This window comes from Epinephelus lanceolatus, chromosome 17, assembly GCF_041903045.1.
Source record: "Epinephelus lanceolatus isolate andai-2023 chromosome 17, ASM4190304v1, whole genome shotgun sequence".
Classification (NCBI taxonomy): Eukaryota; Metazoa; Chordata; class Actinopteri; order Perciformes; family Serranidae; genus Epinephelus; species Epinephelus lanceolatus.
The window spans coordinates 26,846,031-26,859,902 of record NC_135750.1 but is presented as its reverse complement, the minus strand read 5'-3'; the positions used below and the strand labels follow the sequence as shown (position 1 = coordinate 26,859,902).

The 13,872-nt window shown below is 42.2% G+C and overlaps 2 protein-coding genes across 13 annotated transcripts in view; both read left to right on the top strand.

The window, feature by feature from the left end:
• Positions 1 to 6,636, top strand: part of tacc2 (transforming, acidic coiled-coil containing protein 2) — a 58,792-nt gene extending 52,156 nt beyond the window's left edge. For all 12 annotated transcript variants that reach the window (XM_078160628.1, XM_078160620.1, XM_078160618.1 and 9 more), the window contains 7 exons: positions 445 to 597; positions 695 to 771; positions 2,494 to 2,537; positions 3,887 to 4,047; positions 4,166 to 4,272; positions 5,450 to 5,570; positions 5,672 to 6,636. In XM_078160628.1, coding sequence (XP_078016754.1) covers positions 445 to 597; positions 695 to 771; positions 2,494 to 2,537; positions 3,887 to 4,047; positions 4,166 to 4,272; positions 5,450 to 5,570; positions 5,672 to 5,737 — 729 coding nt within the window. In that variant the 3' untranslated portion in view covers positions 5,738 to 6,636. The remainder of the gene's footprint in view (positions 1 to 444; positions 598 to 694; positions 772 to 2,493; positions 2,538 to 3,886; positions 4,048 to 4,165; positions 4,273 to 5,449; positions 5,571 to 5,671) is intronic.
• Positions 6,637 to 8,505: 1,869 nt separating this feature from the next.
• ly6pge (lymphocyte antigen 6 family member pge) lies at positions 8,506 to 13,336 on the top strand. The gene is made up of 3 exons (XM_033613224.2): positions 8,506 to 8,797; positions 10,698 to 10,814; positions 12,053 to 13,336. Exons 1-3 carry the CDS (start codon positions 8,737 to 8,739, stop codon positions 12,244 to 12,246), a joined length of 372 nt encoding a protein of 123 aa, XP_033469115.1. The 5' UTR covers positions 8,506 to 8,736; the 3' UTR covers positions 12,247 to 13,336.
• The last annotated feature ends 536 nt before the right edge of the window (positions 13,337 to 13,872 follow it).

Genomic DNA, 13,872 nt, shown 5'->3' with positions numbered 1-13,872 from the left:
TAACACGAGACTAACATCTATTTCCCATGCTGCCCAGTCCGCTACCCTATCCCCCTCTCCTGTATGATGCAGTCCTTGCTGTATCAACTGCTGCCCTCCTTCCTGTGTGCCTTGCCTGGACCCAATCACATTCAAGCTACTGCGATGAGCAGGTGATCATGACCGCTCAGCTGGGGGCAGCATCAGCCAAATTTGGCTAATACTGTGGCAATGAAGACTGTTTCATCCAATCATATGGCGGCTGACCAAGTCTTCAGGAACATCATAAGCCTGCCTCATTTACACATTGATTTTGCTGTGTGGTACATTTTAATGTAGTTTGATGCTGCCTTGCGGTTTGGTTGTGGGCTCGAGGGTGAGGGCGTCCCATCTGTAGCTCAGTCTGGTTCGTAACTGGTTATGTTTCCTTTCCTCTCCCACCTCTCCTTTGGTTCCTGGACGCAGCACCGAGACCTGTCATCTCCAGTAGACAGTGGAGTGTCCAAGAACTCACTATATGCCAGGACCACCACCAACACCACCACCAACTACATTGAAGGGGAGAGCCCCCACCTACCCAGAGAACTGGACCACTCCCTGGGAATAGCACGAGAGGAGGTGCCTCCAAAATGTTTCTTTTTATCCTATAAGCCATACATATTGTACATACGTCATTTTAACATCTCACGTTGAATGGTTTGGTCACCGTCCACAGATCGTGTCAAAGGAGAAAGAAGTGCTGGAGTGGCAGAGGAAGTATGAAGACAGCCGACAGGAAGTGGTGGAGATGAGGTAAGAAGTCATACCTTGGGTTATCATCACTGACATCACAGTGGGGTCCCACTCATGCACTACAGCATGGATTTAACACCTCCCTGTCTTTCTGTTAAATGGTGCTGTGTCATGATCAAGGGCATAGGTTTAGTTTTACCAATTGGAGGGGACACATATGAAACTTGGGGGGTTTGGGGGTCCTCTGATAGAAAATTTTGAGCATAAAACACTTAATTTCCAACATTCTGGTGAATTTTATGCTCCATTTTGTACCTTTTTTTGCATCAATTTATGGTGTTAATTGCTTTGATTTTGCCATAATAAAAGTCCTCTGCTACTTTCATGTTTTTAATGAAGGGAACAAACGCACATGCTTTGAATATTGGGGAGGATGTGTCCCCTGTGTCCCCCCTGAAATCCACACTTATGGTCACGATGCGTACAAAACGATTGTGCAGCTTTTGTGGGTGCACAAATGAGACAAAATGAAACTGTGTGTGGAAAGGGTGGTGCTGCTGTGCTATTTGCATGTATTTAAATTAGATAAAATGCATACATGTGGCTCAAAATTGAGCCCCCTTAGCCACACACAATTACAGAGGAATTATTAGCATCTTCAGAGAGTTGATGGTAACTGAAGTGCACTGAAAGACTGGGATATCAAATCCCAAATATGGTTTATATTGTTTGAATGGAGTCCGAAAATTTGATTTGTCTTTTTCTCTCTGCCACTGTTGCCTTGTGTTCTTAGTGCAAAGGCAACATTTATACTTTGCCACATGAATGACTGCAATCAGGTGGAAAAAAACAGGCAACCTGCACTTAAATCCAAAACTACACGGGCTTGTTTGTGCTATGATATCATTGTGAATTTGACCCATTAGTGTCTAGTTTTCAGACTTGTTAAAGTGAAAGTTAAAGAAGTTCATCTGAGCCTTAATATCAGCATGAGTGTTAGTGGTGGAGAGGAATAGAGGTGGTTGTTATGTTATATGTAAATGATCCATGAGAAAATTTAGGTGTCGTTTGGATTACACACCACAAACTGCCTGACAACAGCTCAAAACTGGGATTAACCACACTCATATTTACGTCTGTGGATGATATATTGCTGCCCGACAAATGTGGGTTCAAGGAGATAGCGATATGTGGTACAGACACCTTGTTTTCTGCCAGCAGGTGGTGGGTGGGGGTCCAGCTGGCAACAGCTCAGTTTGTGTGGATAAAACAGAGCTTACTTCATTTGACTGATTGGGCTCAGGATAAGGAGGGGCTAAGAGGCTAAAGGGCAGGCATGGCTAATCAATCCTCTTACCTCTGGCAACCTGCTTTACCCAAAACAAGGCTTCCTATTGGGCCCCGCCACTGCTTGGCTTGGAGTGTGGGGGCCTCAAGCAGCGAGACTCAGAAACTGGACACATAGTGCAGATAAATAGTTATGGGGGGTGAAAATGCTTCTATTACTCAATAATCATATTATCTTAAGTTGTAGACAAAGAGTTGTGTGTTTTTTTATCCACTTAAATTCTAAGAAAATATTTCAGATTAGCATATTTTTCACTCATCTTGGACTTCTTAAGATCAAATGTTCCCAGCAGCATACAGTATGAAACAAAACCTCTATTTTCATTGGTAGAGACCAATATATGAGTTGCATAAAATAAGGTGTGCTTTGAAATCAAATGTCATACTCATATAACCCCATCCATTTACTGATGATCTCCAACTTCTCATCCACAGGAGGATTGTTGCTGAGTATGAGAAGACGATTGCACAAATGATAGGTGAGTTCAAAGTTAAATAAAGGTTTTCAGTTGCTTACAAACCCCCGAGCATTGGTCCCAGGTTACTGCGGACTCTGTTTTTTAAGTACACACGAATTTCATTTCAAACCAATTACTTGTCCCCCAACCTCTGCCACTTCTTTCTGCTGCACTTGTTTATTTGCAACTGAACAAAATATACTGTATTTGTGTGCCCCTACTCCATTGCCACTGATTTCAGAGAGTTAAGTATTTTCTTTTATCCTCTGACACAAGCTAGCTTCGCTATGTGCTTGCTTTCATGTTTGATTAATATGAAGTGAATTCTTATGTCATCGGAGGGGGAAGTGCTCACCTTTCGCCCACGTGTGTCCAGCATCTCTGGACTCATTAAAATCTCGCCGCGGGTTCACTCTCTGCATTATTCCTGCTCTCACCTACATCTTCTCCGCCACCTGAAGATTTGATTTTTGCTGCTATCTAATTTCATTTCTTGATCCCATTAAAGCACTGCCACGAAAAAGGAACAATCTGTCTCTGCTTGTGTCTAACACTCGGCTCTCTCACGTGTCTTGCCCTCCCAGCTTGACTTAACACAGTCCCTTCTTTTCTGTTCTGCTCCCATCTTTGCTCCCCTTACTATTTGATAACCCTGACAGGCATGCCAGGTGAGTAACGCAGAATTGTCCTTCACTTGTTTGTGTCTGCTGACATCTCTCCGCCCGTTTATCAGAGAGGGGAGCAGATTTGCTCACTTTCTTCATCTCATCCAGTGACATTTGTTTGTCCATATTTGTTGCATTTCATCCTGTATGTTGAAACACTGTATTTTTTTGAACGGGTAAACATTCACTTCATGTAATCCCCCAGTTTCTGGTATTAAGTACATTATACAAACCTTTAAGATGTATATAAACATACTGGATACCTTTAAATGCACATCTGCATTTTGCTTCTGTGCTGTAGATGGTTGCGAAAGTCATTGCTGCAGAATTAGTGGGTTAAGCAGGTTGGCCGTCTAAGCTTCTGACAGGAAAGGAAAGGGAAAGCTGGGAGGGGGCTGCAGTACGCTGGGAGCTCTGTCATTTAAATCTGAAGGGTCTGGAAGACTATCAAAGCAAACCAGCTCTATTCCTATAGATTACAGGTCTCTTTGATTTTCCCATTGTTGAGTGTTTTTGTTTGCATGCTGCAGAAATACTCATATAGTGTATCAAATGCTGTTAAATCATACTAACTCACATATCCATGTTGATATATAGTAAAGTGTTTGTTTGTATATATGTGGTGACAGATGAGCCCACTACAGCAGACGCCTCAGTACACAGAGTGATGATCTGATATACACTCTACTTGTGTGTGTCCATCAGAGGATGACCAGAAAGAGAAGTCTCTCTCTCACCACACCATCCAGCAGCTGATCATGGAGAAGGACCAGGCCCTGGCCGATCTCAACTCCGTGGAAAAGTCTCTCGCCGACCTCTTCCGACGCTACGAGAAGATGAAAGACGTACTGGAGGGCTTTCGCAAGGTGACAAATTATTCACAACTAATGAGCGTTTCCAACATGCCCCAGCCTTGCAAGTCATCTAAAATTTAGTTTGGCAGACCTTATGGCAAGTAATTAAAATATTTCTCTCTTTGCTCAGAATGAAGAGGTTCTGAAGAAGTGCGCTCAGGAGTATCTGTCCAGGGTGCGCAAGGAGGAACAGCGCTATCAAGCCCTGAAGATTCATGCAGAAGAGAAACTAGACAAGTGAGACTCATTATCGGGAGTTTATTCCACCATGACTGTTTTTTGTGCCATGCCACACCACAAAAACTGCTCAGGAATGGTCAGAGGAATGTGACAAAGAGCTCAAGGCATCGACCTAGCCTCCAAATTCCCCAGAATTTGATCAAACATCTGTGGGACATGCAGCTACCCCACCTCACAACCCACAGGACTCAAAAGATCTGAAGCTAACGCTCTGGTGCAAGACACCAAAGGACACCCCCAGAGGTCCTGTGTCCATGCCTCAATAGGTCAAAGCCAAGTCCATTCCAAGGAGCACCCACCGTGGATCGGGGGTACCTCTGGGGTACCAGCATGTCCCTCAAATGTTCGATCAGGTTGGGATCTGGGTATTTGGAGATCAGGTGGACGCCTTGAGCTCTTTGTCCCATTCCTCCAGTCATGCCTCTGCAGTTTTTGTGATGTGGCATGGTGCATTGTCCTGCTGGGGGGTCACTGCCATCTATAAGTGCTGTTGCCGTGAGGGGGTTTATTATGTCTGCAATGGTTTTCGGGTGGGTGGAGCACGTCAAGTAGCATCCACATGAATGCCAGGATCCAAGGTCTTCCAGCAGAACATTTCATTGTAACAAGATGATCAATGTTATTCACTTCACCCACCAATGGTTTTTAATGTTTTCGCTGATCGGTGTATTTGAATATAGGCTGTCTTTGAAACCTTTGAAGACTTGGAGAATCAGGGAGACCGTTATTTTCAAATGATGCAGAGCATGAACAAAGACAGAAAAAGAATAATTTTTTAAGGTCTTTTGCAGATTATTCCATGTATAAGGTGAACTATAAGAGACTATAAGGGAATTTTATCTTTCTGAGTTCAGTTCTGATTGAGGAAATGTTGAGCAACAACCTGTTCTGTGAGCGAGGACCAAGATATTATGGGTTCAGAGTTAAAAGGGTGGATGAATAAAAACCAATGCTGGTCCTGGTTCACAGCAAAATGTGGCCGGGGGACGTAAGGTGCTATGAGGATCACAAGTTCTGAACCTCAGGGCTGAGTGGTAGACAGACAGCATTTCTGAAGATTTTAATCTGTATAGGCTTTGCAGACGTGACCTTGTGCTTTCTTAAGACTTCCCGGGCTTATGGGGGTCACAGAGAGGTGATTTATTCTCATTGTATTACTTGTGTGTGTTTCCAGGGCTAACGCAGACATAGCTCAGGTGCGGGCCAAAGCCAAGCAGGAGCAGGCCGCCTACCAGGCCAGTCTGAGGAAGGAGCAGATGAAGGTGGACTCTCTGGAACGCACTTTGGAGCAAAAGGTCAGTCAGAATTCATCAGTCCTGGGATGTACTGTAAAATGATATGAAATCATAGGAAAATACCTAAGTATATAAATGTAACTGCAACAAGTATTTTACAGAACAAAGAGATCGAGGAGTTGACAAAGATCTGCGATGAGCTGATCGCCAAGATGGGGAAGAGTTAGCAACCACACCACGCCCAGGCCAAACCTCCCAGAGAAGAGGAGTGGTTGTGGGGAGAAAAAGAACTTGGAAAATGAAGCAGATCAGTAACATTTACCACTCTACCAAGAACTGACGGACATTTAAGACCAAAATGGTCTCCTACTGACTTTGTGTATACAGGATCCACAGGAACTGCTTCTCTTCTAATCACTCTGTACCTTTTTGATGTGTCATTGTATCGTACTGTATCAGGGGTCTGGTTTAAAGTTTTAGAAAATGTATCATATCACTAATGAGTGTGTCTGTGCGCGTGAGTGCGTGTATGAGGAAGCGAGAGCATTGTTTTTGGGTTAAATTATCTATAATGATGTTGCCATGACAGCCACTGAGGAGGAAGACTGTTTACCCGTTCTTGTTGTTGTCTCCTCTTGATACAAGAGAAAGATAGACTTTGAAAAAGAGTAACAGAGATTTAGATTCATCCATGAAATGTTGATACACCACTAAAGAGAACACCAACCATCAAGATATCTTACTGCATGTAGGAGAGAAAGGAGAACTCGTTATGTTATATGTTTGTATATACTGTAGGAAATTCCACATATGAAAAAGATCGATCTGCATTTTTGATAGTTATTCCGTCATCCTCAGCCCATATCCGTCATGTAACCTTGTAGATATTTGTCATACTTGTCATAGCTTTCTTGATGAAATCGTGTGACTATTTTTTGGGATTTAATTTTGATATAAAGCAAACTAATCGTTACTGTATTCAGTTGTGACCAGGAGTAATTTAATTTTGGATGGGTTATGTCCTAGTTCTGCTATGGTTCGTTGTGTCACACTGAGGAATAACTTCTCTGCACAGCTGCTGTACAGCATCTGCTTACAAAGTGCAATAAAAGTTGGCAATACAGCACTCTGGGTTCACACCAGTTCTTTCCGTGCATGACTTGTCTTCTCATGCGTTTAGCTGACTTGGCATGACCAATGATAAATCAGGATTAGGATGTGGATAGGATTATTTGACATTGTGCTGGCTCCAGTCAGTGTCTAAGGAAACAACACACACATGCACAGGTGATCTTTCTTATGTGTATATGATGCACTATAAAAGCATTATAGACATTTGATTTGAAAAATGCTCATTTGAAAAAATAGAAATTATGTTGATAAAGATGTATATTTCAGCAAAACCTATTTGTGTTTGGGAGGGAAATAAACACAAATAGAAGAAATTACTGTGAGGTAGATCTTATGCATATTTATTGCCTCAGCTACGATAACTGCACAAGAGATGCTTCACACCAAGTGTTATGATTATTGAGTTCAGAGATGTTGGAATGCGGTAGATCACTGAAAGCATAGGCGTAGATTTTAGGGACACAGGGGACACATCCCCCTTAATATTTAGAACACGTGCATTTGTCCCCTTCCCAAAAACATGAAAGTAGTAAAAGATTTTAATTTTGACAAACCACTAAAATGGAACTCATAAATGCAACTATGGCTACCTCAAAAGCAATGGCTGCAGTTAGCCATAAAACATAACGAGCCACTTGAAGCAGGAGAAACCATTGATGCAGAAAATTGTGCATAAAACTCACCAGAATGCATCAAATGAAGTGTTTGATGCTCAAAATTTCTGTGGGGAGGCCCCCAGCTGAATATGTGTCCCCACATATGTAAATTTAAAGAAAGAAAAACTACACCCTTGACTAAAAGTAATGGATAAATGGTTCAGAATCCAACCTCTTTCAATCAAGGTGACAGTAGCATGAATGCAAACCTTGAACAATTTCAGGATCACTCTGTCTTATATGAAAAGAACAGGCGTCATTGCTATTCTGGTGCTCGGGCAGGTCCCTGTTTATTTTCTGTGAGCTACCAGGGAAAATATAAAAGAAGGAATGGTCATGACGACAGCGGTGAGAGTTTTCAGGGAGCCAGACTTTGGTTTCGGTTTTATTGGAGTCAACGGGGTGGGCACTGCAAATCACACTTTAGCCCATCATATCTTTGTCGTTTCAACTTTGACTGCAATATCCTTCCTCCAGATCACAAAATGCATAATACGTGATGCTTACTGACATTTTATATCTTGATATGCGTCTTTGTTTTCCTTGTTACTGCTCTCCATACAGATCATGTTTTTGTCCAGCAACTGCATCTCAGCCTCTGCTAGATAGAGACACGATTTGCAACAGAACTGACACCAAAGTCTGGCTCCTCAAACGCTGTCAGTGTTGTCATGACTGTTGAGAGCTACTGAGTGTTTATGTTGTCACTATACAACAAAAGGTGATAAAATCCATTTGAAAGACCATTTTTAGAACATGATGAATGGATTCACTAACGGAGTTCTTGACTTTATCTGACAGAGCTGTGCAATGTTAAATTAACTTTTTATAGCAATATTGTGTCATGGCAGCAACAAGTATAACAACTTTAGAGCAGCAGTGTTACTGAGACAGATGACAGCCAACCTAAAATGATTTACTGCCACTCTTGGAACTGTAATGTAGAATATAGTTATTTGTAACTCCATATACAGAGGTAATCTTTCCAAATGTCAATCTTAAATAGATACAGCTTTACATCAAGTACATCCCTATGGAATTAAGGCATCTACATCTCACACAAACAAACAAGCATCACAGGACAACAGGCATCCTGAGACAGTTAAAGCTCAGAGATGGTGATCAGGTGCTGCAGCAGGCTGATGTAAGGGCTGGCCCAGGTGGAGACAGGGACAAGAGCCTGACTCAGGATGGGTGTGGCCAGAGCACAGTGGTGAGGTGAGAGGTACAGGACGAGTCCTACTGCCCATCCAGGAGAAGCAGCAACTGTTGACACTCAGCACAAAGCTGTGGGCCCCAGTAGAGGGGCTGCTAATCTATTGGTCAGTACAGGAGGGGATATTAGCTCATCTGATAGCTCAGATTAAGCTCAGGGGGCTTTAGGAGCAAACAACCTGCTTTTCATTGTGTGATCAGGACGAGTGAGGACCACCAACACCATGAGAGCTGTCCAGTACTGTCCACTGCTCCTGTTTTCTCTGGTCCTGCTAGCAACCAACAGTAAGGAGTTATTGTTTTCTGTCTTTACCTCATCCTTTCCCCCCATTTAGATCTCCCTTATACCCTTTGTCCACCTGTTTTTGTTGGTGTCTTCTCCCTTGAATCTCTTGAATTCCCAAGAATAGTATGTATTTGTTGTTTTTCTGTCTTTCCCTGAGAGGCAGGGACCTGTTGAGTAACTGCCCAGTCTATCTTTGCTGTCGGACATCAGGACAGGCAGAAAATGACAAAATCACAGTTAACTTTATTTTTTCAGGCATGTTTTATAAAGCAATTTTACAGTAACACTTTGTATTATAATGTCATCTTTGCTAATTGCTGTTAATTTCTCTGGTAATGCTCCTGAGTTTTGCCTTCCTTCAGCCTTCCACTCTCCTCTGTAACAAGCATGCAATCCCAGCAACTAATCTCTTAATAGGCCTGGAGGCTAATACTTCTAGCATGTGTGGAGAGTGGCTGTGCTGTGGGGATAGATTGGGGTCAACTACGAACAGCAGGGAGCATTTACATGCCATGTAAACATACAGAGGGGCACAAGGGAAGCAAAGAAATGAGACCAGCTTCTCAAATTCATACCAGAAATGTTGGTTTGTTGTTCTCTTTGTTGCCTCCATCAGTAAAAGTCTCATATTTTAGCAATGTGTCATTAAGTTGATTTGCTTGTCTTTAGTAGAAAATTTTATCTGGTCTTTACCTTAATGGAGACAGCACTGTGTGTCTGAACATTTTTCTCTCTTCCCTCCATCATAACAGGAGATAAAAGACAAGTTGAGTGTGTTGAAGGAGGTTATGATGATGGCCAAGACAAGAGATAAGCTGCTATCTGTATAAAGCATATGGTGATTCCTATAGCTCGGTTTGATCTTCTTAGGAAGCAGCATTAAAGGCTGCTTATGAAGGGCTGTTTTAGAATTTAGGAGACGATGGAGGTTTTCAAAAGGGAGCGTTAAAGTGATATTTCAAAGGTCAGCTAGTTCTCAAATAAGCGCTCCTTCCTCTGGAGAGTTTTAGAAAGACATTTAAGTGTTTTATACGCTGAAGTGGGCCCCTGAAGCTTTAGCTGAAGGTTAGAAAGATGTGTTTTTAAATCGCTTGTCTAAATCTTTGCTTGATTTAGGGAATACTTTTGTGAACGAAGCGATTAATGAGCACTCTATCTTCACTTTACTCTCACTGCCTGTGGGACAATGTCACGCATCAGAGTCATGCAGATGTGAATTTGTGTACACACTCATCAAACCCATAGATCCTGTGTTAATAAAGGGTACATCTGAGGCCCTTGTAGAGTGAAATTCATGATAAATGGGACAGAGTTAGCTTGAGTGTGCCACAATGTAATGCAGTTTCAACCATGCCAGAGCAGCTGCAGCCACTTGTACCAGTGTCTAAATATGGGTTTTTAAAAGACAAGCGTGGCAGCAGTAACATCAGCAGCATTAAGTAGCCAAATCGTGTCTGGAAAAAGTCAATACATCTGACATAGGGTGCCTTTTTTTCATTAATTTGAGTTATTTGCTGGAAAATCCTACATTAGCATCACAATCAGTTCCCATCAGCTGAAGCAATAACACCAGATCAGCCAAAGAATAACATACTGTACAGCTGGCATTTAAAAACCGTGGTGCTGGATTTCATGTAAATGTGCTCCAGTAGCAGTCTGGTCTGGTTTAATAACATTTCTACATGACTTCCCTGTCATTTACACGCTGTTATATAAACTATATGTATGTATAGGCATGTTTTTTTTTCATGTAGTGACATCTTTAATGCTCTCTACATACACCAAGATGAAACTACGCTTTAGAGACTTACATCTGTTTCGCCCACATGCCATGATGTTTTGATTTCACTGCTTTAGTAAGTGTCCACTGTGGCAGGTTTTCTTCTCTGTTTCCTCCAGGTGAGGCTCTGCGATGTTTCACCTGTATGGGCTCCAATAATGAGGACTGCAACCGGCAAGGCTCCAAATCTTGTCCCAGCTACTCTGATGCCTGCGCTGTGGTGGTGGGCCATGACAGTGAGTCCAACCATGACAGTGTAGTAGCCTTTCTTTTACTAGGTTTCTTCCTACCAACAATTAAGATACATACAACTCTATTTGTATCTGTATGTGAGGATGTGTGTGTTTGTGTGTGTGTGTGCGTGTATGTTAAACGGTGGACAGGCTGCTGTCTGGAGACACATCCCAATCAGCAGGGGGTCCGAGGCTTTTAAGGAAATGAAGAGCTTTGCCGCTCCAGCTCGATCAATATCCTTAATTAGGACACCATGTGTTCATGGCACCGAGACAGTTCCTCTCCACAAAATTAAGTTAACTCATTTTGCTCATTTAACCCTGCACAAGGCAAGAGTTTTGTGTAAAATATACCTTATTAATCATTAAAAAGTGGGGCAACAGGACAGACCATCATCCTGTCTGTATATGACACATTGTGGCTGCACCACATTTCCTAAATTACATTCTGGAGTCAGGTACATAGTGTGTGCTGGCAGGGCTGAACATAAGGGGGAAAAGAAGGGAAAGATTTGCGGGACCCAGCCACCAGGGGGGTCCATGGAGTCTAGCTATAATGATGTTCATCCTAAATGTAAGCAATGATAACCAAATTTAATTTCGAACCAAAATTTCCACCACTGCAGGCAGCTGGCCACATGACCTGAGAAGTTCACTGGTCGAAACGAGGAGAGAGCATGCACATATGTTGACATACATTAGGTAGGGACTTTTTACTGGACCTTTCCAGGTGCCCAGTGGTGCACCATCAGGAGAGGCAAACCAGGCAAATGTTTGAGGGCCCCAAAACACCTGAGGGATCCTTGATGATCACTCATATCGGCACATTTTGTAGTGGCCTTAAACTCTCTTAAACCACTCATGAAGGCACTATGCAGTTGACTGCCATTTCCCCAGAAACTCATAAGTGGGGCCCCTTATTGTTAACGTATGAGTAATGGATACCTTTAGTTAGGACAGTCAGCTAGTTACCTGTAACTGTCATACATATGTTAGCTGTTACCCTCACTTGACATGCAACCATTAGAGCCTAGATGGGCTTCTTTGTCTGGGCCACCCAAAGAGTCTATGATCTTGTTTGTGTGCGGGCCTGTGTACTGTGTACTGAAAAATTCTGAACAAAGAACAAGACTAAAGCTTCATAGCCCGGCTCAATCAGCAGCGAGTTTAATCCGATATATCCTAGTTGGTCCATGCGAAACAGCTGCTATACTGACTTCTATTTCTGTCTCTTTTGTCAGGTGGCGTGATGAAGTCGTGCTCCTACAAGTCTTTCTGTAGTCAGGCCAACAGCCAGGGCTACAGAGCACCAGGTGTCAAAGTTCACTGCTGCTACAGTGATGACTGCAATGTGACGAGCTTCGCCTCCGGGCTGCCAGGACTCAACTATCTGCTGCTGTTTCTGCCGCTGTTGTTCCACTGCTTTTTCAAGTAGACATTTGACTCGACTTCACCATGCCAACAAGCATCCATCTGCAACACAAATGCCAACTACTGTTATTTTCATTTACTCTAAAAATGCCAAATAGCCCTGCCTAATTTTACACTACACACTGTACTACTATTCAACTCTATTTACCTTAGTCATCTAAACTGAAGCATAGACACCAAGGAGTGACAGCACATAGAAGAGGTGCTAGGTGTGACTGCATGGATTATACACATCATGTTGGATTGACTCCATTAAGCAGTAGTCAAGTAGATGCGTCTTTTAAGGGATTTCACTAAGCCAATAACTAGAGGATCCTAAGGGAAGTGCTGGATAACAGGCAGAGATAATTTATTAAGTGCTTCCTACATTACAGAGAGGGATATGTTGTTCATCAGTTTTACCACCCGCTCTGATGCTGAGAACACAGTGTTTGAAACTGCAGGGTAACAGGAACAAGACTATCTCTTTGAATTCTTACTAATCACCTCTCAAGTTACGTTGCAGCAGATGTTCTGTGAGGCTATATATGGCACTAAGAGATCAATCAGCTGGTGTGTCCTCACTTCTACCTGTCAATCACACACCTGACGAGCTGTGTGAGTATTTCGGAAAGTGCGAAAACACTTCTCACACACTGCAAATCCACATAAGCCTTTTACATGCCCTAGGCCAGGTGCGTTACACCGATGAGGTTAATCCACTGTGTTTGAAGTCACTTAAGGAATTACTTGGTTTATAAAAAGAGCATGAGCACACCTTGCTGTGGGATGGCCTATAAGTAGAGGCTGCTGTATATATTGTATAGAAATGATAATAATACAAATAATAATGTTCATTGTGTAATTTTCCTTTGCAGAGCTCATGTTAGGAAACGTTTTTCTGTTCTGGTGTGAATGTACATTAAATACATAACCTGCAGCTGCTGGTGTCCTTATACATTTTTAGTACCAACTTTAAAAATGCATAAGGGAGGACTTACAGTAATTATAATAAGACTTAGCAAGCTACACACTCAAATCTTTTGTGGATTATTTAACAAAGTTTCTATAAATTTCTCATATGAAAATAAAATTTTAATGCCATTGAATCTAAAGACACTGAGGGTGCTCATCCTTTCTCCGCTGTGTGTAGGCTACCATACTATAAAAAAATATTCTGCCATTAAATTACACAACAGAGCTGGCACTGGATGTACAAACCAAATGATAAAAATGTAGACAGTCATAATTCAGTGCAAATACAATGTAAAGGTCTTTTTGTTGCTGCTTCTGTGTGTATGTTATCATATCAATACTAAAATGATAATTTCCTCAAAACAATCATCTTTTAGTCATACTAGCAAAATATGGTTAATGTGATAAAGATTTTTTCAGTTGTTTTTGTTACTGGAGTATTGGACATGTTTCTGTGCATGCACTTTATTAGGTACACCTTGCTAGTACCAGGTTGGACCCCTTTTGCCTTCAGAACTGCCTTAATTCTGTGGCACAGATTCAACAAGGTGCTGGAAACATCCCCCAGAGATTTTGGTCCATATTGACATGATAGCATCACACAGTTGCTGCAGATTTGTCAGCTGCACATCCATGATACCCATCTCCCATTCCACCACATCCCAAAGGTGCTCTA